The sequence below is a fragment of the Staurois parvus genome, unplaced genomic scaffold (genome assembly GCF_062004578.1).
Source record: "Staurois parvus isolate SC_StPar_1 unplaced genomic scaffold, SC_StPar_1.0 ptg000270l, whole genome shotgun sequence".
Classification (NCBI taxonomy): Eukaryota; Metazoa; Chordata; class Amphibia; order Anura; family Ranidae; genus Staurois; species Staurois parvus.
Window position 1 is genome coordinate 1583769 of NW_028318066.1, and position 25179 is coordinate 1608947.

At 38.5% G+C, this 25179-nt stretch overlaps 1 protein-coding gene across 3 annotated transcripts in view; it reads left to right on the plus strand.

Moving 5' to 3' along the window:
- The window catches only part of SPHKAP (SPHK1 interactor, AKAP domain containing), a 282064-nt gene that overhangs the window by 79283 nt on the left and 177602 nt on the right, over positions 1 to 25179 (plus strand). For 2 of the 3 annotated variants that reach the window (XM_089681534.1, XM_089681536.1), the window contains exon 2: positions 18939 to 19056. In XM_089681534.1, coding sequence (XP_089537660.1) covers positions 18939 to 19056 — 118 coding nt within the window. The remainder of the gene's footprint in view (positions 1 to 18938; positions 19057 to 25179) is intronic. The other variant, XM_089681535.1, reaches the window with a different exon arrangement.

Below are 25179 nucleotides of genomic sequence, written 5' to 3' on the forward strand. Positions count from 1 at the left end.
TCATCGAAGTGAGTCAGTTGAACTAAAAAAATGGTCATTTGCATTACTGGATATTAAAAATATGAGGTCCCGCATCTCTTATGCATGTATCCCTATTGTAAAAATATGTCTGAAATGGTGATGAGCCCTTAGTGGGTTCTGCATCTAGATGTTACGCGTTTTCATTTAGTAACAACTGAGAAAATCTGTATTTCAGAATTAGGAAAAGTTAGGCAGTAAAAAGTAGCACCACTTCAGAATTGGAGATTGCTTTACTCTTTCCAGCTTCTGGCTTACAATACAGCAACTTACCATCTGCAAAAATGCTCCTGTTAACAAGGGTGATATCACAGGGTCATTTTCCAGAGTTCAAGGAAAGCCCAGTATCCCAAATCACTGAAGAATGTACTTAATTTTAATTACAGTGCTCTACAAAACAAGGCATTCTTTTGTGAGAGTTTAGTTCTATGCTTTACGTTTTTTGGCCAAAGTATAGTTTACATTCCAGGGTTAGGTTAAGCTTGATGTAAAGGTTAAAGGTTAGGCTAAAGTAAATGTAAAGGGCTAAATTTCAGATGTAGGTTAAGAGTTAGATTTTAGGAGGGAGAGTAAATGTAAATTTGGGGTTATAAGTTACATTTTTAGGGTTTAGGTCAAGGGAGTGGGATCACTGTCTGATGCCATTCAATGATATGTGCTGAACACTTGCACATATTTACACTTGTCTGTATACTTGACCAGGTAACTGGTTTCTCTTTCATTGTGGTTATTGGCATACTTTCCTCACAAGATTTTTATACCACTAATGAAAAGAAAGGCATTGAGAAACCACAAATGGTTCAAAGCTGGTATAAAAATGTTCAAAAAAGACATAATGTTAACCGCTTCCTGCTGCCCATTGAGAGAGTCTAAATGCTGGAAGACAGAGGCAGGCATTCCGATCATGTGATCGTTGTGATTGACAGTCACAGTGGTCATGTGATCGGAAAGATCCCGACTGCAAATATGCATCAGGAGATTTCCAGTACCCCTTTGTTACTGTGTCTGGAGCTCTCTGTCAGGACAATAACGTGATAACCATGTGGGCATTTGGCATTACAGCCCACCCGCTGAGAGGCTGCATATATGTGCCAGGTCGGCAGGATGAGGTTAAAGGGAAAGTACACCACTCTAGTATAGTAATTTAAAACACCTTTGGTATAACATATTACTAATAAAAGTAATATATTATACCATAGACCAAAGCATGCTAAACTTGCCAGGTATATACCAAACCGAATTCCTCTCATTACCTCTGTGGTGAGCAGAATACAAAAAAGTTAAAAAAAGTCAAGAAAAATAACAGCATCAAGAGAAACTTTCAAAGAAGCAGTCCAAACCACAGTGAATGCTGAGCTTCAAATGGCACCACCAATGTTTGCATATGTGTTCTAGGGGAAGGATGTGATTTGTGGGTATTTTTGTTCTTCATCAGCCTACTAGACACTAGTTCTAATTGTGTTTCTCTGTATCTTTTATGGTACTCTATATCTTTTATGGTATTTACTTTAGTATGTACACCACTAAATGATTTATTTATTCTTAAAACTACAGTGACCGACTAAGGAATAATAAGGGAAAGATAAAAACATAGCAAAAAAAAAAAAATAAATAAAGATAAAAACATAGCAAAAAAAAAAATAATAATAATAAAACATTATTAATCAGGTATATAAAATGTGCTAAAAACATGATTTGGTAGGTGCATCTGAAGATTCCCTTGCTGCTGGCCATAAGAGTGCATCTAGGAATTGAGATCAGTATTTAACCTGATAAATTTGCTTACTTTTATCTATGTGAGTCCATTATATTCTTTTTATTAAAGGTGTATAAAATGACTGTACTAGACCAGTGTGCTTTCTCTCTTCTCTTGTCTCTCCAGTATTAAGAAAATCTTGGCATTAGCAACTGCAAGGCTTGGAGAGTCTTCAATGCTTTTTCTTTATGGCATTGACAGTCTTATTTGTGTACACAATTTGTAAATTGGAATAATTCTCTTCCACCCCTATCATTTGCTGTGGGGGCTTACAGTCAAATCTAGATTGCCCCCTCAAATACAGCATCTTTTTTTTCACAAACATTATCCAAAGCAGATCACACTTAAATAAAGCAGTTTACCTTGTTGACTATTGGCAACAGAAACCCATTTTTTTTTTTAAATATTAGTTCTTCAACTTCTAGATTAAACCATTCAATAATAAAAACACATTTCTACATAAGTCAGGCTGATTATTTACATAAGTCAGGGTTTTACATAAGACAGACTGCTTACATGGAGTTTAATTTACTTTGTACAAACTATTTCTGAGATTCTCAAGGACCTCAAAAATTAACACGCAAATGACTTCTTGAATAATGAAATCAAGTAGAATCTCTTATGTATTACTGTATATAAAAATCCATTTATATTTATGCTGTTAGAAATACATCCAACAGTTTTAGGGTATCAAATATTTAAATGAAAAGTAAATTTCATTTGGGGTAATAATTGTCCACACGTCAACAGGATAACCCAACAAACAATAGACTAAAATATATAAAATGTTGGCATCACTACCTAGTTATGCTGCCAAGTTTATGGAATGTGGTTCCTTATTGTACCAAATGATACTATATAGTCTTACTATCGCTGGATGTAGTTCTATAAAGCCGTCAGTCATTAGTCCATATTACCATGAAAACTTCCAGGTTTTTTCCTATTACTTTGATCCCTCTATTAATTTAAATATAACTTTTGCTCCATAACATCATAAATGCATCCTTTTCAAATAATCTCCCTCTAGGGCTCTCCAAATTCAAAAAGAAGCTCTTCCTGTATATCCTGGCAGCAGCTAGATGGACAACAGTCAAACAGTAGTGACAGCCAAGTCTACTGTTACAGATGGTGCAAAATTAGTTAACAGAAATTGTGATAAAAGAAAAGTTAATCAGCTCCATATGGATGAGATCATTGCATGCAATAATATTTAGAGTCATTGGCTTCACTACAATTGGGTCTTACCTCCTTGAATCCAGAGTTTTTAGCCATGCAGCCCCACTTTTCTGTAGATCCCTGTCAAAGCAACACATGGAATATGTACATATACACACACAGCAGAAACAAAAACAAAGAGAGGGTGCACAGGCCTAGTGCATCACCCTAATACTAATTTCTTGTAGAAAATGGAACTCCAAAATACTCACAAAAGTGAATACTTTCAGGCATATAAAATCAATCCAGTACAGTTATTAAAATGGTGCTCATCCTCTAAAGCATGTCTTATGCATTTTAAGGGCAGAGCCCCTTCCTGAGAGCCCTGAGTGGCTCTAAGGAAGAGGCACTGCTCTTAAAATGTGTAACAATAATACAAATATTTATTATGCAATATGTCATATTAACAGTACTAAACATATTTTCAACACATGTAGTTTTTATACCTGCCTATAGATTTACAAAAAGAGAGAAAATTTGTGAAAAACTATTATCCATTCCTTTAAAATGTAGAAGTGGCTTAGGGAAACTGTGCTGCCTCTTGCCAGTTTGTTTTCCAGAAGTCTCCAATCACACCCAATAGAGTATAATCTGATTTTCAGCTAGTTGTTCTCTAGTTATACACAGACATCTTATTAATCCAGAAGCATCCTTGTGGTTCAATCAGCAATAGAAATGATAAAAGCTATTGGAACAGACAGACTGTAAGTGGGTTAAACTGAGAGATTTCCCATCAGATGTGCCTTGTGTAGATTTTTTCAGATTGATAAGTAAGGTTCATCTCCAGAAATTCAATTCAGTTCAGGGCAAAAGAGGCTCATTGTTCACATTCTTTCCACAAATTCTACCGCAATGAAATCTGCATTAATAATTGCTGTCTGTTATTCCAGGCAGAACCTAAGTGCGTTGGCAGACACTCTGCTTATAATGTTCTCTGCTCAGCAACTATATTTTTTTTGCTACTGAATCATGGGGATTGCTCTTCACTCAATAGAAAGATTATGTATGGCACAGAGCTTAGAGCTAAAGATTGCCTAATATTAATTAATTAGTTGTGTAAATATGAAAATGAAAGGCATTCCTTAAAATCACTCTACATACTAAACTACTACCAAAATTCCTGATTTAATTATATTTTAGGTGTGCATACAGTAGCTTTCTCATGTCATTTTATGTAGCATAGTGAATTAAGTGCTAAAAAAAGAGGAGTGAAGTGTGATGTGGGAGAGAAGTAATAAAAAAGGAAAGAAACAGAAAAGGAAGGAGAGATATAAGGAAGGAGATAAAAGAGAAAAGATAATGTAATAGTTACAGGGACACTATTATCTAAAAAGTAAAATAATAGAAAATTTATTAAATGCTTAATTCAGAGCTTTTTATACCATAACTGCACTTCCATTTTAACCACTTGACCTCCGGAAGGTTTTAACGCTTTTATGGCCAGTGTTCTGTCTCTCCAATCTAAGCATTGAAAGTGTGATCTCTGTAACTTACAGTTGTGATGAGATAGTGGTAACTCCAATCTCAGTTGGATACCACAGTCAGTGACTCAATCGAGATGATATCTTGTAGAGCTTGTGAAGTTTATTCCATAAACTAAGAGAATCTTACAACAATGAACATTTGATCATAATGTGTCCTGCTTCATGACATGAGGCGAGAGCTGCAATGCATTTCTGGGAAAAAGGGTGGGCTATCTATACAGTATCTAAACCAGAGGAAAGGGAGGAGCAGAGACAAAATATAGAAAACACTTAAAGGCATATGACAGTCAATATGACAGTCATGTGAAACATGACAGCCAGGGCATTTCTTGCTATTCAGCAATGTGCTACTTTAACTGCCAAGTGCACGGTCATGCTACACTGCATCCAAATTAAATTTAGATCAGTTTTTCACACAGATAGAGATTTCTTTTGGTGGTATTTGATCACCACTGAGTTTTTATTTTTTATTATTTAAATGAAAAAATGGAAATTTTGAGAAAATAAATATTGTCTGCATGCTGTTGTTAGGCCAAAATGTATTCTGCTACAAATTTAGTTTAAAAAAAATCCAAAAAAAGTATATTAATTGGTTTGTGTGAAAGTTATAACATCTGTAAACTATGGTATATATAGTGGCATGTATGCAGCTGTAGACACTATACTGGTAATGGCGGTGATCAGCGACTTATAGTGGGACTGTGATGACCAACACTGGTTGGGAGGAACACTGACTAACTGACGTCCCTAGTGACACTAATACAGTGATCAGATATAATAATATAATACTGTACACTATATAGTGACACTGGCTGGGAAGTGTTAACATCTATGGGCAAATAAGAGGTTAACTGCGTGCCTAACATGTGTCATGTGTGCTGCTTTAACTCACAGATCTGGCTTTTTTTTCTCCCTGCTTCTTAGGGAGAAGAAATAGTCAAACCGCTCTTCTATATACACAGAGTTCTGTGCCTTTGTAAACACAGAACTCTATTCTGTGATTGGACATAACCAATGATTTTGTCTGAAACCTGCTGACAAACTCGTACTGCATCCAGTTACAGCACAGGTAAGCAGGGGGCACGTGCACATGCACCTAAAGCCTGTAAGCCAGGCGGCAACATATGGGTATGGCGCCTGACCTGGCTGTGCTGCCCACCTGCAGTGCATGTACTGTGGGTGGGTGGCAAGTGGTTTATGAAACTATCTACATAATTATTTATGTATTTATCACATAGATCAGAATGTGTCACATTACATAGAACCTGTTTAAATTTCTACCATACCTAGTTCCAACCTTTTGTTCAGCTGTAGCACAATCTCATTTCAGGACTGCTTTAAGCTGGGAACACACTAGAACCTTTTTTTTCACCGTACTAACACAAGCAGTTCCTTTTTTTTATGACAGGGAGATTGCCCCCCTTGCCAGAACACACTGATCAGCCATTGGCTGCAAGCGCTGATCAGATGCTGGTTTTCCAGCATGCCTGTTTAACAGAAATTGATCATAAGACCAGCTTCTGTACAGTAGGCGGCTGTACACAACGGCCAATTTTCAGCCCATGTGTACAAGGCTTTAGGCTGAGTTCCTATCTAGTAAAACACATTACCATAATTCATGATAATGCATAGCATTCTGTGCCATTCATTTAGTACAGTATCTCATCTCACAAATACAGTTGGTTTTGAAGGGACTGGACTGCAGTGCACAGCAGCACACATGCCAAATGTTGTGATGTGCTGCAGTTTTTTTTAACCGGTTCCCGCCCAGCCTATGGGCGAATGGCGGCCGGCAAAAACCCTCATCCCTCCGGGTGGACGCCATATGGCGTCCTTTCAGGCATGTGCAGTTTGCATGCCCACAGAGCTGCGCAGCAGCGTGATCTGTCACCGGCCGTGTACCTCGGACACGGCCAATGACAGATCTGTGTACCGGCCCCGTTGCCAGTACCATAGGACCTGCTGTGACCAATTACAGCAGGTCACATGACAGTTGTATACAATGGATGGCTTTCTATCATGCCATCCATTGTATACAAGTGTGTCTAGCTGTGAATGGTCACAGCAATCACATGCACAAGCTGGGCCAATCACAGCCCAGCTGTGTCATGTGATTAGCTGTGGCCAAATCACAGTTAAGAAAAAAAAAATTCTGAATGAATTGATGTCATTCAGGTAAATGCTTGCTTATAGCAAAGTAATTCTTTGCTATAAGCAAATTGTGTAAAAAAAAAAAATATATAGATCACTTCCCCAAAGTAGCACAATGTTACTATGCTAACATTATACTACTTTGGTCATAGTGAAATATGAAAAAAAAATCTTAAAAAAAGATAAAATTTAATAAAAAATAATAAAACAAAATTTAAAAAAATTATCAGGTTTTTTTTTTCGTACTGTCACCAGTCAGTGTCTCTGATCACCGCCATGCCAGTTATATGATGACGCTGTACTGCACTGGTGACAGTATGTAAAAAAAAAAATAGTGAAAATAATTTTTTTTATTTCTTCATTTCCGAAAAATTATGACAAAAAAATTACAACTTCAAAAAACTCGCCATGCCTGTTATGAAATACGTCGGACTGTCTACTTTGCAAAAAGGGGTCATTTGGGGAATATCTGTACTATTCTGACATTCTTGGACCTCAAGTAATTAGATTGGCTGTCAGTACTTCAGGATTGATCAATTTCCAGATATATCCCATAGTTTGTGAACTCTATAACTTTCCTACAGACTAAATAAAAAATACTAATTTGGGTTATTTTCACCAAAGACATGTAGTAGAATACATTTTGGCCTAAATTTATGAAGAACAATTATTTATTTGCAAACGTTTATAACAGAAACAAAGAAAAACATGTTTTTTTTTCAAACTTTTTGGTCTTTTTTTGTTAATTTAGCAAACAATAAAAACCACAGCAGTGATTAAATACCACCAAAAGAAAGCTCTAGTTGTGTGAAGAAAATGATAAAATTTTAGTTTGGGTACAATGTTGCATGACCGCGCAATTGTCATTCAAAGTGTGAGAGCGCTGAAACCTGAAAATTGGCCTGGGCAGGAAGGGGGTAAAAATGCCCGGTATTGAAGTGGTTAAAAATTGTAGGTCCAGTTATGCTTCTGTTGCAGAGGACTGGCACAAATTCAAACTGGAATGCATTAACATAATGTATACGAAATGGAAAAATACCATGTTAAATGCACGTAGTACTTCAATGGAATCAACAGATGTGAAATGGGCCTTTAACAAGAACTTTATGCGTGCAATCAAGATTAGAATTTATATTTAAAGAGTAACTCAACTTGTGCTGAAAGACAAAAAAAATCCCCTCTGGGTGATCTATGTACATTGCAGGGATTTTAACAAACTTTGTTGTAGTCCTACCTGTTTCTGCTCTGAACAAAAAGCTGTTGGTTGTGTGCAAAGTGAATCTGATTGGGAGTGGCTTCTTTATTATTAATCAGCTGATGCACTTGCAGGACTCCAAAGAGGAAAGAGGCAAGGTCTGCACCCCTTTAGATGTGATTAACCTTCAGGAGTATCTCACCAAAAATGAAATTAATGTTTCAGAGAATGCCTAGAATCTGACTTCCATCTTAGTGCAGACTTCTGAGAAAATCAGTGAGTCAATCACACAAGCAGGAAATTACATTTATGGGGTGTTCCATATAACAATGGTGTACAGAATGCCTCTAGGTTGCCATATTGCTTTGAATTTTACAGAAAATTACAGCTCTGCAGATTGAAAAGGAAAGGTAATCTTTACTAACTTTCAACTGTGAGATGGCTTGTGTAGCAACAGTTTATGCTGTATTTTATTATTTGCTATTTTTTCCTGCAAAAGTAGAGTTACCCATTAAGCTGGCCATACACAGCAGGGATCTGAATTTTGATCAGTGTGTGGCCACCCCCACTTGACAGAATTAGATTGTTTGATCAACTTCTGTCAAAGAGACTAACCATACATGGCCAGCTTATGACACCAAGAGTATAAAGAGAGTTCACCAAAACAATGGCATTACAGTAAAGCAAATTTATTATTTTTGGTTTGATTTATAAAAGGTAATTAGGCTGTTTCATTTTGAAGGGAATTTGAACATTGCAGGCAGTATTTTCATTAGCTTGGGAAATGATGCAAAGCTCTGATGACTTCCATCATCATGTGCAAGCAAAACTGCTTTGTTCTATTTGTTTTTTTTTTAATTAAATTTTTGCAAAGTTAATTTTTACACGTTCATTAAGTAAAGAGAAAATTCCCCTACAATCTGAACAGCCCTTTTGCCTTTAGCAAACCTACCCCCTTATATCACAAAATGGCAGCGCTTCAGTCAGTTTGGCAGATTATTTGCAAACCTCTCTCTGGCTTGAGAAAGGTCAGCTTTTTGGACCAAAGTATTAGGGTATAATGGAAACTAGGCTGTACACTTTGCAAAGGGAAGTTGCCCCAGAGCTTAGAGAATGATGGTGTTCATTATCCAATCATGTTCAAGCAAAAATGCTAGTTTCTTTATTTTCCTTGCACTTGATTGGGTATTCTATTTGCAAAGTGAAACTTTACCACATTCAATTATCTCTAGGGCTAACTCCCTTCAAAAGTGTAACTTCCCCTGCAAAGAAAACTGCCTAGTTGCCTTTAGTAAACCAACCCCAATGCATCTCATGCAATGAAGGCTGATTCATCAAGCTGCAGTTACACATAAATATGCAAAAAAGTGCTGTGTCAAGTTTTGTTGTCATATGTGATAATACGAAGGAGACAGTTCAGTTGTTATTAATATCTGAAAAAAAATGTGCATGCATTACAAACACCTGATTCACAAAACATTTTTACTTGGTGAATGGCACAGCTTGATAAATATGAGCAAATTAGTTGAACTAAACTAGAGGATAGCGTGAGGTGTTGTCCTTATAGGCTGGCCATACACTATACTATTTTCTGTCCAATTTCTGCCCAATTTCCTTTAGATTTACCTTCAACTATGTAGTGCAAGAGCCTGCCTAATTGGATACAATTGAAAGTATTGTTAGGTTTGACCTCCTATTATATGATTTTTGGTAAATCTAAACCAAAAATATCAAGAAAATTGTATAATGTATGGCCAGTCATAGTATATCTAAATGCAAAACACATTGTTTTTGTTTTTACATTGGGTGGGAGGTTTTGAAACAAACCCATGTCAGGCTTTAATTGCTACCTGTCCCTGCTGGGGAAATTCATCATTTCCATTTGTCCTGGTGACCATTGTCACTGGGGTAGAAAGCAATGGGAAATCCAAAAGTTTACAGTTGTCAACATAACAGAAGCCGAGGGCAACAACTCTGTAAGGGTGTATTCCCCTGGATATGGAGATTTTCCTGTTGTGGCTTCAGGACTGAAAGTAAAGACAAATAACCTCAACTTGACAGCAAACAAAAAAACTTTGTGCTTTAACCATTCTTTCAAAAAATTTAGCAACTCCAGCCCCAGTAGAAATGTTTGTGGCTTTATATTATGATTGAGTAGCTGATACCTTGGTAAATGGTGTGTCCTCCATGCAGTTATTTTCTAATTTATCAGTACCTAATAACTAACTTTTTGTTCAGTAACTTAACTTGTCAGGATTCAATGTAGAATTCATCTCCCATGCTAATTATCAGGATTATTTTGATACTTTGGTATCTGCTTATTTTGGTACTGAGGAACAGTTTATCTGTTACTGCAAACAAACTGTACAGGATTTATATAAAAGTCATCAGTGCACTATAAAGTGTGTGCGAGAATTTTCTCCCAATATAATGCACCTAACTCAGGCCCCGCCTACAAATGTACTATCAAATTTTAATTTTGCAAATTTTATTTGCAAAACTGTAAATTGCAACTCTGATAGATTCAAATGATAACCTACAGTATTGCTACAATATAAGTTGTGTGTTTGGGTATTGCTACTATTGTAGAAGACCCATGGCACCCTTGGGCAGACTGTGGAAATAAATCCTGTGCCCAGTTATGAGTATCCCCTACCACAGTGGTCAATGCTGCCTTGCAAATACAGACCTGTACCTAATAAAAATATTTTCAAGTGTAAGTGTAGGACAGCATATATTCACCTTTTCTGCTGCCCTTTTCAATGGACAATGTTCCAATGTTAAATAATCTTCTGAAGTCTGCCATTTGTGGGAATATAAATCTCCTGGGTCCCTCTCAACTCTTATTCTGGTTACTTCCTCTTACCTCCATATATTATATTATAAAGCAGTGATGTCCAGATCAGCAGGAGAAACAAGGGAGAGCTGGGGGAGACCTAGAAAATCAACATTCCTGAAATGTTGGTTTCATTGCAAACATCAACCATAGATTGAAAATATTTTGTATAACAGGGTCGCTTTAAGTGTTCAGCTCCTGCTACAACATTAGTTGTTGGTGCCCCTTACAAATTTCATGTTCAGTGGTGAGTGCCCTCTACAATATTGATGGTCATTGGTTAGTGTCCTCTTCAACATTAGAGGTCAGTGGGAGCACGTTACAACTAATTGCTCTCATTGGTAGGATATCACTCCAACCAGCATTCCTGAATTTATGTCTGACAGCCCAGTGTTCATGGAACTAACTGTGCTCTCTGTAGTTGCATGAAAACTGGGCAGTCAGAATGATGTTGTCAGCATCTGTGTGCATCCACACTCATAAAAATTGTTCACTTGATGGATATCACACTTCTCAGTACTTTCTTGGTTTAGCTGATGACCACAGATGCAACATTTCAGAATAGCTGTTTAATGATCCAAGAAATTTGAATTTATTTAAGAATAAGGATGAGTGAAATTGAGAGTTTTCATTTCCATGAAACTGTGATGAAAATTGGGAAATTTTAGCAATACTTCTCCATTTTAGCAAATGCATTAGAAGCAAAAGGATAGAAGAAATGAAGGTTTATGTTGCTGTTTTTTTACGTGTGCAGTGGGCTATAAATCCTGGATCTGTTCTTGCCTTCTCTCAACTATCCTGGACCTGCCAAAAAACAATCCCTCCTTAGCCTCATTATTTTTCTTTTTTTTCAACAGACATTTAAACAAAGTAAAAAATAGAGTGAAATTAGTAATTTTGCATTAAAATTTAATTTAGCTGAAATAACTCCACTCATTCCTAATCAGAATAATATAGAGCACTTCTAAGCGGCAATGGAGCCCCTGCACCAACCCAGCTTCTGAAATATGTGGAAAGAAGTAAATCCATTTCCACTGTGTAATGCTTGAGCAAAAAAGTGACAACCATCGCAACCTATAACTGGTATTTGCTGCAAGGTGAACATAGAAGGGCACATCACAAGCAAAAGAATTTCCCAGCACACATTGTGCTCTTGCTGAGCCTCCCATGCTTCCCTGTGCCTTTAAAGAGGGGTGGGCTTCCTCCAGGCATACCTACCCTCAATCTATCAATTCTTATATGTGCTTCTAATATGGAGGCTGTGGAAATTTAGAGATAGGACCACAGTATATTCAGTGGTCCCTTTGTGGGAGCACTTCAGTTCACTCATATATTTGAACTAGCGTGCAAACAAAACCCTATGCTTTTAACGTAACCGGTTAGACAGCGCTAATTCAGTTGTTTTGCTGGCTAGCTTGTAAGTATGCTGGGAAATCCTTTGTTTGTGATGTGCATTGCCCTTCCATGTACATCTTGCAGCAAAGGCCAGTTATAAGCTGGGGTGGCTGCCACTTTTTTGTACAGTTGGGAGAATTGGGTGCAGGGATGCACTGGGTGCCTTTCCTGCAATTGTGGTCTTCCTGGGTGTCACATGCTTCCCTGTGCCTACAACGAGGGGTTGACTCCCTCCAGGCATACCTGCCCTCAATCTATCCATCCTTATATGTGCTTCTACTAATGAGGCTCTGGAAATTTAGCGTAAGGACTACAGTATACACAGAGGTCCCCTTGCATGAGCACTGTGCTTCATGCAAACATTTGCAAATGTGTGCAAACAAAACCCTTTGCTTTTAACGTAAACTGTTAGACAGGGCCAGTTTGGTTGTTTTGCAGGTTGGCTGATAAGTGTGCTGGGAAATCTTTGTTTGTTTGTAATGATTGAGCAACCTATTGCCAAGTATGGATGTGTGAGAGAGGACATGCTAAAAGTTTAACTTCAGCAATTTATTTTTCCAGTTTTAGATGAGGGAAAGAGTTAACATTTTGTCAGGTGCTAATTCTTTCTGACACCCGTAGGGAGCTTTTCTTGTACTTCCTATCCTTGTGATGCCTGCGCAGAATATGGAGCCTGCAGTTATCACTGACATGGAGAGCAATACAATTATAAGAAATTCGAACCCTTTTTGGAGACATTTCCCATACTTTCCTGTTGTGACTAAATGTACATGAAAATCCCATCAATGGGGACACATATGGCAATTAAAACAAGACAGAGGCTTTATCACTTGCTTCTCTATCTTAGACAAAATAAAAACAGGCTGGAGCTGGGCTTTCAGCTTGTGCAAATGCTACTTAGTGCCTAGGTTTACATCGATTGTCACTTTTTCTAATTTGATGTTTAGTTTTAAAGGTTCACTATAATGAGAGGTTAATTGAAGCTGCTGTTACTACATTTTCCTGGCTGCGGGTCTCTGGCTGCTAATCTGATGTTTTAACTTTGATAGAGTCGATCCAAAACAAGTATTGAGGTACTATATGTAGTTTTGGCCTTTCCCTAACACTTACAACTCCCTGTTCCAGGATTGTGACTATAAATATTACTGAAGTTGGACATAGGCATTTAGAATTTTTAGGAGGCTTGCAGTGACAGCTGTCAAACTCTCATGTCACTTTTTTAAGTTTGCTTTATTTGTTTTTAATATAATGAAAGAGCTTTACATTAAAATATTCAAACCTGTTAAAAACAAACCAACTGTAACAGTTCTGTATTGCAAGCTGCTCATGGTTATATTACACATCAGGAGGTAAACATGATGAATATTTGGATGTTTCGCCCTGGCACATCATTAATCAGTATGACAATAAAGAAAGTCTATTCTGGTGCAGGTTCAAGTACAATCCTTAGGAGGAAGTCTGTGAAGTCTCTGGTCTCTGTAGTCCCTTTATCCATCCTAGGTGGTTTATATGTCGACATTAGGTAGCCATTAGGTAGGTGCTGTTAATCAGATATGGTATGTTCTACGGCCAACAAACATGTCCATACTCAAACTTGGTGGGTTTACCCCTATTTGTATCTCCATGTCACTTTAGGAAATACTGGCTTGCTGGGATTTGAAATAAGAAAATTTGCTTTCAAAGAGGTTGGGTGCATCCTGCCATATTCTTTGGTCTCCAACAGTTCAATTATTTCAGTCTTCTCTTTCAACTAACACTTTGTGTTTTAATTATTTTTTAATAAATTCAATTTTCACAGGCTTTTAAACAACTGTTCTGAGAATTCATTATTGTTAGACCATATGCCCAGAAATCTAATTGTATGTAAAGGTCACATATACAAGTAGCTGCTAATGGATTTTTTACTGGAGCAGTGAAGTGTAATTTTTTTGAGCAACGTGAAGTAGTTTTCACACACTTACTGTTCTGTGCTTATTAACTATATGGTGCAAAGTTCAGTAGCCCATGGAAGCTAGTCAACATTGCCCTGTATTCAAATAAAATAATAAATAAATGCACTGGCTGCTTTAAGTTTGTACTATTCAAGAAGTTGTGTAATTACACTCCAGCACAGTGTGCATCTCGGAAGAGCATGGACAGGGGAATACAGAACTTTGGAGGGGTGCTGGAGAAAGTGACCTAAACAATAGGTTGTCCTTTAAGCAATATTATTATTATTATTATACAGTATTTATATAGCGCCAAAGGGAATGCTCAGCGCTGTACAGTAGCAAGGGGGACAGAACATGAGACAAGACAGTAACAATACACTACACAAGGGGTTCGAGGGCCCTGCTCTTTCAAGCTTACAATCTAGGATTGCTTCCTCATCCTGTAAGTCATCAATGAAGGGAAGCAGCACACAGATGGGGTTATATTTTTTGTTTCTTTTCTTGTTATACAAACTCTTTCTTGTTAAGAAAACCTTTTCCTCTTGTTAAACAAACTCTTGAGTGACTCACTGTGTAAAGCCATAGAGTCCTGATTAGTGTTTCCTCTACCTCTCCCAGATTCACGTATATATGTTGATCCTATTTATTACAGGTACTTATATAGCGCTGTCAATCTACACAGCACTTTACATATATATTGTACATTCACATCAGCCCCTAACCCTCAAGGGGCGTACAATCTAAGGTCCCTAACTTACATTCATACATACACATACTAGGGCCAATTTATTGTATGGGCCTAGGGCCTATTTAACTATTTTTAATGAATTCAAAACTGTATTAAATGGTTTCTTTATATCTGCATTGAATTCAGCTTTAAGGACGAATGCGCAGAATTTCTGCATCCACAGAAATATGAACATTCTGTAAATCTCAGGGGCAAGATGAAGTCATGGTTATCTCATTACCATGTAAACTATCACAAAAAGTGTGCATATGCTGTAACAATGTGTACCTCTCTAGAGAATGTTATAAAGTCAAAGACAAAAAAGAACAGGATAAAGAAACCAAAAGATAGCAAGCATCAGGAAACAAGAGGCAAAATGTAAATGTAGAAAATAACTGATTGTGTTATTGAAGGGCAGCAAATTGTAAGACTAAGGCTTAAAAACATCCAGTGAAAGGATTTGTCTCTTGTCCATTGCCTAAGCTTTCTAGCAGAATGTTCCCTCAAATTGAATATTGATTGAGGACATACGCTAAATAATCCTCCTTTTTAGATAGGAAATCTATTAATGGCTGATCAGCTAAGTGAATCCCCCGCAGGCCCAGGCAATTGTTTAACAGGAACAAATCGATGATGCCATTAGCCCCTGTTCAGGACAAAGGTATTCACTAGCAAGGCAGCACCCTGAAATGATGCTGAAAATTATATCCACTTTCAAAAATACTCTTGTAATTGATAGGCTTACAGAAGAGAGCAATCGCAATGACAAATGGCAATTAAACCACAGTTTGGCATTACAGGTATATTATGGTCAAAATTAAAGCCAAACTGAAAATTTGGTTAAAATCAGTTAAAGGTATGTAGTTACTGTACATAGTCAATCTGGTTGAAAAAGGGCACAAGTCTATCCAGTTCAAACAACAGAGAAAAAAAAAAACAAAACAAAAAAAAAACACCAACACACACAAGTAGAAAACCTCCATATACACTGTCCAATACCCACAGTTGATCCAGAGGAAGGCAAACAACCCAAATGAAGCATGATTTAATTTCGTCCAGTGAGGGTAAAAATCCTTCCTGATCCCCCAATAGGCAATCAGATATTCCCTGGATCAACTTTACCCAGCGGCGGACTGACAACTCATGGGGCCCCCGGGCAATAGGGGATCATGGGCCCCTGTGTCCTTGCCCAAACTCAAAAAAGCCTATAAAAAAGGTACCAGGGGCATCTCCTGGGGCCCCCTACTGCCCTGGGCCCTCAATAGTGGATCATGGGGCCCCTGTGTCCTTGCCCAAACTCAAAAAAGCCTATGTAAAAGGTACCAGGGGCATCTCATGGGGCCTCCTACTGACCTCGGGCCCTCGGGCAGTGCCGAGTTTCCAAATGGTCAGTCCGTCCCTGACTTTACCTATAAATATTAGTGTCCAGTTATATTATGTGCAGCATTTAGAAAAGAATCCAGGCCTTTCTTAAAACAATCTACTAAGCAGGCCAGAACCAGCTCTTGAGGGAGTCTGTTGTTTCACAAGCTAATTGGAGAGCTCTAATGTGCACTAGGATTGCATTTCCTTTTTCCATTGTTTTATACATATTTGAAGAGAATATGTTACATAATAAACAAAAACCTGCATACCTGCACTCCTGTTTGCCTCCTTTAACACTTACTGAAACTGGAGAGTGCAAAATCTGGTGCAACTCTGCATGGAAACCAATCGGTTTCCAGGTTTAATTGTCAAAGCTTAATTGAACAAGCTGAAGTTAGAAGCTGATTGGCTACCATATACAGCTGCACCAGATTCAGAGTGCTCCAGTTTTAGCAAATCTCCCCCTAAGGCTGCCCATACATGGGTCGATTTCCAAACGATTTTTCATTCGAAAATTGGAGCTAAGAATAATCGGCTGATTTTCGCTCTGTTAGTGGAGCAATGGCACTGGTCAATTTTCGTGGTTCCTCCCCATTTCGTTTATCGGGTATGCTGGAAAATTTGTGAAAAATGAACAATTTTTTTAAATCATTGGTGGCACCATCAGATTACAGAACAAACAATGTTTTCAATTTTCAGTCGTTTTTAGTGTCACAATGGCATAGAGTGTTATGTCAGCACATGATTCCCTCCTATGTAGGATGTGGGTAGGATTACTTACCTATTTGGAAGTTACTAGATGCATCAGAAGAATTAGTTTCAGGCCCCCTGTTCCCTACCAAAGATGCTGGCAGTACAACAACTTAACCCCCCCTTTCCTTATTTTCTATCAAGGATTTATTTATAATCATTAAGATGGTAGGTTGAGTCAGAGGCTTCTTACAGTCCGGTTTGGGGAATATGTTCAAAGTGATTAATACATTATGTGAATACCTTTTCAACACTGCCTACATCTACACGATTCTTCTGCTTTTCTGTATCTTCTAATTGTTGCATATAGATGGGAACAATTGAGTACTGTCCGTGATACTTTTTTATTTGCACTAACATACAATTTTGAGGACAAGCTTTCGGGGAATGTCTTGCATATAGATGCAAAGCTATACATATAACTTACAGTACCAGTTTAGTATATTGTAAGTGTTTCTAGATTATTTTGTACAAATTTCAAGTCAATGGTTTCTTTTCAGTTAAATTTGTCCCCTTTTGACTCTCCTGTGGCCAGTGGGTGTCATTTTACTATTTTGCTTTGGTTGAATTTGGGAATGGTAGCAAGTCGTTATGTTAGCTATGTTTACTATAATTGTTGTAGTAAGGTTTAGGTCCAGCTCTATGAAGTTTCAGAAGCAAACTCTCAAAATGATGAATGGAAGGGTTGGGTCATACAAACAGGCTTCTCCAAAAGGTAGACCCTGACAAAAGGGTCAGGTCACTATGATTTTGAAATTATTTGCCATAATTTTTATTTTGTGCTGTGAGAACCAAAAGTTAGTCAAATTACCAAAAATATTGAACATAATAGCAAATGTTATAGTGTAATGATTTAAACCAAAATAGTTTTATGGCACTGCATAATTATTGCCCCTGCACTTTTCCAGTGGTGGTTACGTGGGAGCCTGCATACATGCCAATTTTTCCCAGTAGAAATCCAATGATCCACAGTCCACCTAGACTTATTTTTTTCTCCACTGTGCCCATGTTTGGATAGAGCCCCTTTACAGTATCCTTTGTAATCACAAGCAATGTCCCTATGCAGTGACCTTGTTTGGACATCTCCAGCTAATTGAAGGTCTTGATACTACTTAAAGTGGTTCTTCAGGCTAAAAATAAAAAATTAAAAGTCAGCAGATACAAATACTGTAGCTATTGACTTTTAATAATAGGGCAATTAGTCCATAGATCCATCTCTATTCCTCACCTGAGCCAGCTCTTCAGCCATCTTCGTGTCCAAGCGTCGGCGTGTTTACTTTGGGAAACAGACTGTGACAGCTTGTGGATTCACAGACAGTTTGGCACTGTGCCTGTGCACTGCACCTGCTGAATGGTCTCTCAGCATTCTGGGACCTGTAATGTGTCCCAGAAGGCTGCATGGGAAGGAGGGGGAGCTGAACTTCCACTTGGAATGCCTTGAAAATCCAACTGGAAGTGGTTTTTGTAGATACCCGCCCCTCCTTCCAAAAAATCAAGTGCCCAAACATAAAGAGTAAGGGGAGAGGAGGAAGACAAGCGGAACTTCCCCTTTTGGGTGAAGTTTTGCTTTAAAGTGGTTGTAGATCTCAGTTATGAAAGTATATCCCTCTGTAGTTTGTACTTGTCTCTAGCCAGTTACACTAAGTGTCATTTCTGTCTGCTGCCCTGTTCCTCTGCTTCCTACATAGCTGATATCTGAGTCACTTCTGACAAGTTTTTCTGACAGCAAGAGAAAAAAGGTGACAGGGCAGAGATCTCCAGCATCTTAACAAAGATGGCGTATTTGAGTTGGCATGTCCAAGACATCCCATTTTATTATATTGTTACTTCTGTCTTTCATTTAACATAAGAACAAATGTGACATTAGAAAGTGTAGACTTTTTTTTTTGTTTATACTGGAGTTGTGCTTTAAGATCAGTCACACACTTACTATCCAGAATATACAAGAGGCAGGTGTTGGCCTATTAAAGTCCATACACCAAGTAATGAGAAAGTAATTTGTGCTTGTTTTCAGTGACCAGCTGTTTCTTGGAATGATTTTTGTATTTTCATATTCTGCACAGCTGGAGAATGTCACACTGGTTAATTGAAACTTTTTCCTATCTTTAATTCCAGCAGCTGTGATATGGCAACCGTGTATAGACCCTTCGACAAGTATGGCGGAAGTGGGGGCAGCAGCGTGAATGACACTTCCACCAGTAACCTGGGCAGCTCAATCACTGCATGCAAGAAGGTAGATCTCAAATATGAGGTTAAATTGTTTCAATTTACATATTGTAACTGTCATTGTTAATTAATAGTTTAAAGTATAACTAATTCAAAGAACAAAAATTGATTATGTTGCAGCTTACCAGGCCTTAGATATTGTGGAAAGTGTTTTTTTGTCTTTATTACTTTTATATTTATTTGGATACTGCCAGTAACACACTTTTTGTCATGGGGTTGCAAGTCACTGTACTGTGTTATCATTGCCCTGTATGGTTAAACATTTGGGATAGTGATTGTTTTTGATGATAATTCTGAAAAATATCTAATAAAGGACATTTTTTATGGTCATACAACTTGGACCCTGTCTAGCACCTGCTGTTTTAGGAACTTTATTCCTTGTTATGTTTTTCGGTCACCATGCTGTATCTATGCATGAGAAGTGTTGTCACCCTAGTATTGGACAACACAACATCACCCTCTTTTCTCTTGTCCATAACACAGGGCAGAGGGGAGACATTCTGCAGTCCTTAGACATAGATGGAAATATTATACCTGCTAACAGTGTAGTACAGGCAAAGCAATTTATAATATGGCAAAATTTCTGGCAAAATGAACTGGTATGTTTTTGCAGGGCTGCTGTTAGAAACCACGGGGTCCCATGCATCCAACCTGACAGGGCCCCCTGTCCCCCAAAAAAACTGTTTACTATGCTTCAGTTATGAATGAGCACAGTGAGTGACCGGTACTGATCACTCATTGTGTTCATTTAAGAAAGGACGGGGCTGGTAAATGTGACATATTTACTGACCCTTCTCCCACTCTCCATCCTGAAGGATCCTATTGTGTGCTTGCAGCTGCTGGTGGGAAGGAGAGGAGGGAAGCTGGCAGCACTGCAGGGGTGGGGGCACACAGGGGAGCCTGGGCAGCAGGGAGAAATGTATGGTGCACAGGGAGGGCTATGGGTGCAGCGGACGGCATTTAGTGGAACTGATCCCCTGTATGGTTCTCTGCAGCAGGAGGGAGAGGAGAAGAAGCCAGCTTTCAACCACTGCAGAGATAGACGTACAGGGGATTGGTTCCAGTAATTGGCCCCCATTACCCTCCCTGCGCACATTCGACTCACCCAGCTGCATGGGCCCCCCAGCTGGCCTGGGCCTCGAACAGGAATACTGGTGGTACCCCCTTATCCATGACCCTGTGTTTTTTTGCTTGTATCAGCTATAAAAAAGTGCTTTCCATTCTATATTTAACAGGCCAAAGTGGAGCAAATAATAGTAGTTAACTGTTTCTGCTGAACCAACCTACTTTCGGTACATGTGTACTGGCTTTACAGTTTAAATACACTTTAGGATTCCATTCACACTATGTGCATAGATTACAGGGCAGGTGATAATACACATAAATAGGTTTGATCGTGCTCCTAGTGTTTCCCTCTAGACTACATACTACATGCAGCTATAGACATGCACCAGCCATGTAGAAAAGGGAATTTCACTTGAAATTCATTTTATGCAGTACAATTCATGTGTTTTACTGCACAATAACGGACAAAAATGAATCGTTTTTTATTCCGGATTCCCAGCTGATAGGTTAATGTAAACAAAAAGATAATGAAAAAAAATGCCCCTTTGCCCCCCCCCCCAAATAAATTCATACTAAGCCCTTCAGGGCTAGTGTGTATTTTACAGTCTACTGCATAAAAAAACAAGAAAAAAATGGGATTCCTCTCATAGTCTGTACCAGACTTTTTTTTTTGTTTACAAACGATTTTATTATATGAAAGTAGACTGTAAAACAACAGCACATTTTCAAATATAACTTTCAGCAATAACAAGGCACTTTTGAATAGTACAATACAGAAAAGTATATTAATGTAAGAAAAGAAAAGGAGAAGAGAGAAAAGAAAAAAAAAATTAAGATTGCAGGAACATGAAATGTGTAAATGATGAGGTAGATTAAATGATACATCTGTCAACAATATATGCCATTCAACTTTCACTGGGAATGTTATTAATCATGCAATAAATGTCTACAATCCCTCCACGACTCCCACTTTTTATCAAATAAGTGCATCTTATCCAGTAGGGTATAATGAATGCGTTCCATGAGCATTACAGTATCAATTCTGTGTAAAACGGAGGTCAAGGGTACAGCATTGGACTTCCAATGCAAGGCAATAGACCATAAAGTGGCAATACAAATAGTATGTATCAATCTCATAATGGCATCAGAGACTCCCGGGATATGAGCCCCCAGTAAGCAGGTCTGCATAGACAATCGTACCTGGGTACCCGCCAATGAGGTAGCCACCTCAGATATCTTGCACCAAATCACAGATACTATTGGGCAATCCCAAAATATATGAACCAAAGTTCCCGTAAGATCACAGCCCCGGAAACAGAGGGGGACGTTTGTGGGAACAGTACATGTAATATTGATGGTGTATAATACCATCTGATCAAAACCTTAAGGGCCGTCTCACGAACAGAAAGGGATCTAGAGCACTAACATATGTTATCAACCATGGAATCCCAATCCTCATCCAAAAAGGTGACGCCACTATCCTCCTCCCATTTTTGTCTGTATAAAGGGGGTGTATGAAAAAGACAAGTCAAAGATTGATGATAAAGATCAGAAACAAGACCCCTACCCCTGGGAGAGTCACGGCTGATACATTCGAAAAAGGAAATCAGGGAGGATGGTATAAGGCCAAAATGTGAATTAAAAAAGTGTCTAATCTGTCGGTAGCGATGGTACTCACGAAGAGGGATATCAAAAAACTCGCGCAGCATATCAAAGGTAATGTAAGATCCTCCTCTCTGGAAATCAGATAATCTGATAAGGGAACAATCATACCACCAACGAAACGTTTGAGGGGAGGAAAAAGCTGCAACAAAAGTAGGATCACCAAAAAATGAAACCCCTGGGGGAATAAGAGAGACTAGATTCAATTTAATTTTGTATTTGGACCAAAGCGTCAGTGAATGGGTCACTATGGAGTTATGGAAGGTAAGCGATCTGGGAGAGGCTTTGGACCAGAGAATACCCAGTAAGTAGAATGGGTGTATAGACTGAGATTCAAATTTGATCCATGGGGTCTGGGAATTAATCGTCGCCCATTGTGATAGTTGCGCAAAACGGGCCGAGAGGTAATATATCCAAAAATTGGGAAGACCGAGACCTCCAGTCCGTTGTGAGCGGTGCAAAATGGATGAAGCAAAGCGTGGACGCTTATTACCCCAAATAAAATTGTTAATAATCCGCTGAAAGTGGTCTAAAAACGTTTTCGGGACCGGGACTGGATGTGCTCTGAAAAGATAAAGTAATTTAGGCAAGATATTCATTTTAACAGCCGTGACTCTACCCAGAAAGGAAATAGGGTAACCATGCCAAATCTTTAATAGAGTAGAGAGACGTGACACACATGGTGGATAATTAGCAGTAAACATATCCGAGTATCTGGGAGTGAGATTAACCCCCAAATAGGATATACGATCCATGGCCCAACGAAACGGAAAAGAACTATGGAGAGATGCACTTAGGGAATCAGGAACATTAACAGGCATAATCACCGATTTGGTGAAATTAACAGTGAGACCTGACGCTACAGCAAAATCGTTCAGCAAGGCACATAAATTAGGCAATGAAGTTAATGGTTTAGTAAGAAAAAGCATAACGTCATCAGCATACATGCTTATTTTGAAATGTGAAATTAATAATGGATAGCCAGAAATATCCGGATGTGATTTTGTACCAGACTTTTATCTAAGCATGCAGCCTGCTTTGCCTGGAAAAGGAAGTTGGAGCAGCATGTGGTTCAACCCTCTCCTGAGCCATACCAAGCCACATGCCCTCAATATGAGGGGAGGCCTTGCCAGGAAAGACATCCCTAGCACAGCACCCTGTCCTCATCATCATGGGGACAAGGGTTCTTCCCCACAACCCTGGCCTGGTGGTTATGTGGGCCTGTGGATAGGAGGCTTATGGGAATCTGGAAAATAGTAAATAAACACACCAGTGGGCCAATTGGGCTGTGTGTTTATTTACTGTTGACATACTGTTGACCCCTTACTCATTCATGTAGGGGTTGGGCCAGTATCTGGGGGCCCCCTTTACTTCAAAGGGAGTTTTCAGAAACAATAAGCCCCCCCCCTTCACCCCCAGACCCCCACAACCACTAGGCCAGTGTTGTGGGTAAAAGAATCTTGATCTCATCCACAAGGGGACAAAGTGCTTTGCCAAGGGGGATTAACTATGGGTGGGCTGTATTCCAGCCATCCACTGTCGTTAAGGATAGGTGCGGGGGGGGGGGATATCTAATGCTTTAGAGCTTCTCTGTAGTTTGCATGTTATTCATTGAAAGAAAAAATGTGAATGGGGAAAATACTGCATTGTGGCCACTAGATGGTGCAATGATTTATAGGAAATAAGCATGCTCCTCACCTATCTAGTGGCCATAATGCTGTATTTTCCCAAAATCACACTGTTTTTAATAAGTAAGATTCAATTCAGTCCCATTCGCACACGACAAATGTACCTGAAGTTTCACAAGACTAGTAGCTCTGCTAATTTTTTATAAATGTCCCCCTTTTGTGATGAATTTTTATTATTTATATATGCACTAGCAGCCATAGTCATGTAGTAGATTTCACAAAAGGATAGGAAATAAAAGCATGTATTGCCATGACTGTCTAAAAAGGAGTTTGAAATTCTCAATAGCCTGTTCTTAAAAAATGTGTACAAACCTATATTAGGACAAGAAGCAAAAGAATGCCAGCCCCATTATGCATAATTATCATATTGTTTACTTTAATAATATTATTATAACTAATAGAGCTGTTCTGTACATTGTGTGCTATGAAATCACTAAATAACAGGTTACCCTGTAAATCTTTAGCACTGTTCTGGTGACTAACTCGCCTCCATACTTGATGTACTACCCCTGAATGTACAGTAACAGCCCACTGTCTGCCCTCCCAGCACTGCTCATTTCACAAAGCTGATCTGCACTGCGAATTCTCAATGCCTTCTGTGAGCTTCCACTCTGCAACAATCCATCCACAGCTTGTTTTCCATTTAATAACCTATAATTAGGCTGGGTAATTCAATTAGCCAAGGCTTCGTGTCTGAGTATATAGAGATCTCATTTGGAATGGAAGACATGCTTATTTATTTCTCTAATAATATACATGTGCCATTGAGTGGTCTCTCACCAATTAACCCTTTGGATTATAGATTATCACCTTGTTAGCGCTGCTGGTTCTCTCATTCCCTGCTGTATTTTCAGATCTATCACTTGGTTAAGTCTGATGTATGAGCCATTCAGTTTCTTCTGCCCCCCCCCATCTCTATCCCTTGCACTGGAGGCCCCTGTTCCTCTTTCTAATGAATATATGTTTCAATTGAGTGGTCACAGTTAAAAGTGAACCTGTTGCCAACCTGGATATTTCAAAAGCAGAATACGAATTAAAAATGCATATGTTTACCCTCAGTGACAACTGTATTTCAATATAATAAGTAGATCTAAGTGTTGGTCATGGTGGGGATTTACACTCACTTTGTTATTTGGTCAAGTGTTTGCATGGAGATCCACTTTCATGTGTGGGTTAGCACCCCAAATGGCCAGAGGCCTAAGCACTACACTGGGCCCTACTAGGGAAGGATAATGTCTTTCCTCCTACCAGCGACGTTACTGACTATATCACGGCACTCCCACATGAAAGAAAAATATATTTGAAATATATTTTTTAAATATTCTTCCCAAATATATTGCAGTATATTTGAAATGCTACAATTTTGGCCATATTCAATATATTTCAAAATATATTTCAATAAATATATATATATACAGTGGGGATCGAAAGTTTGGGCACCCCAGCTGAAAATTTGTATTAATGTGCATAAAGAAGCCAAGGAAAGATGGAAAAATCTCCAAAAGGCATCAAATTACAGATTAGACATTCTTATAATATGTCAACAAAAATTAGATTTTATTTCCATCATTTACACTTTCAAAATAACAGAAAACAAAAAAATGGCATCTGCAAAAGGTTGGGCACCCTGCAGAGTTAATATCTTGTACTGCCCCCTTTGGCAAGTATCACAGCTTGTAAACGCTTTTTGTAGCCAGCCAAGAGTCTTTCAATTC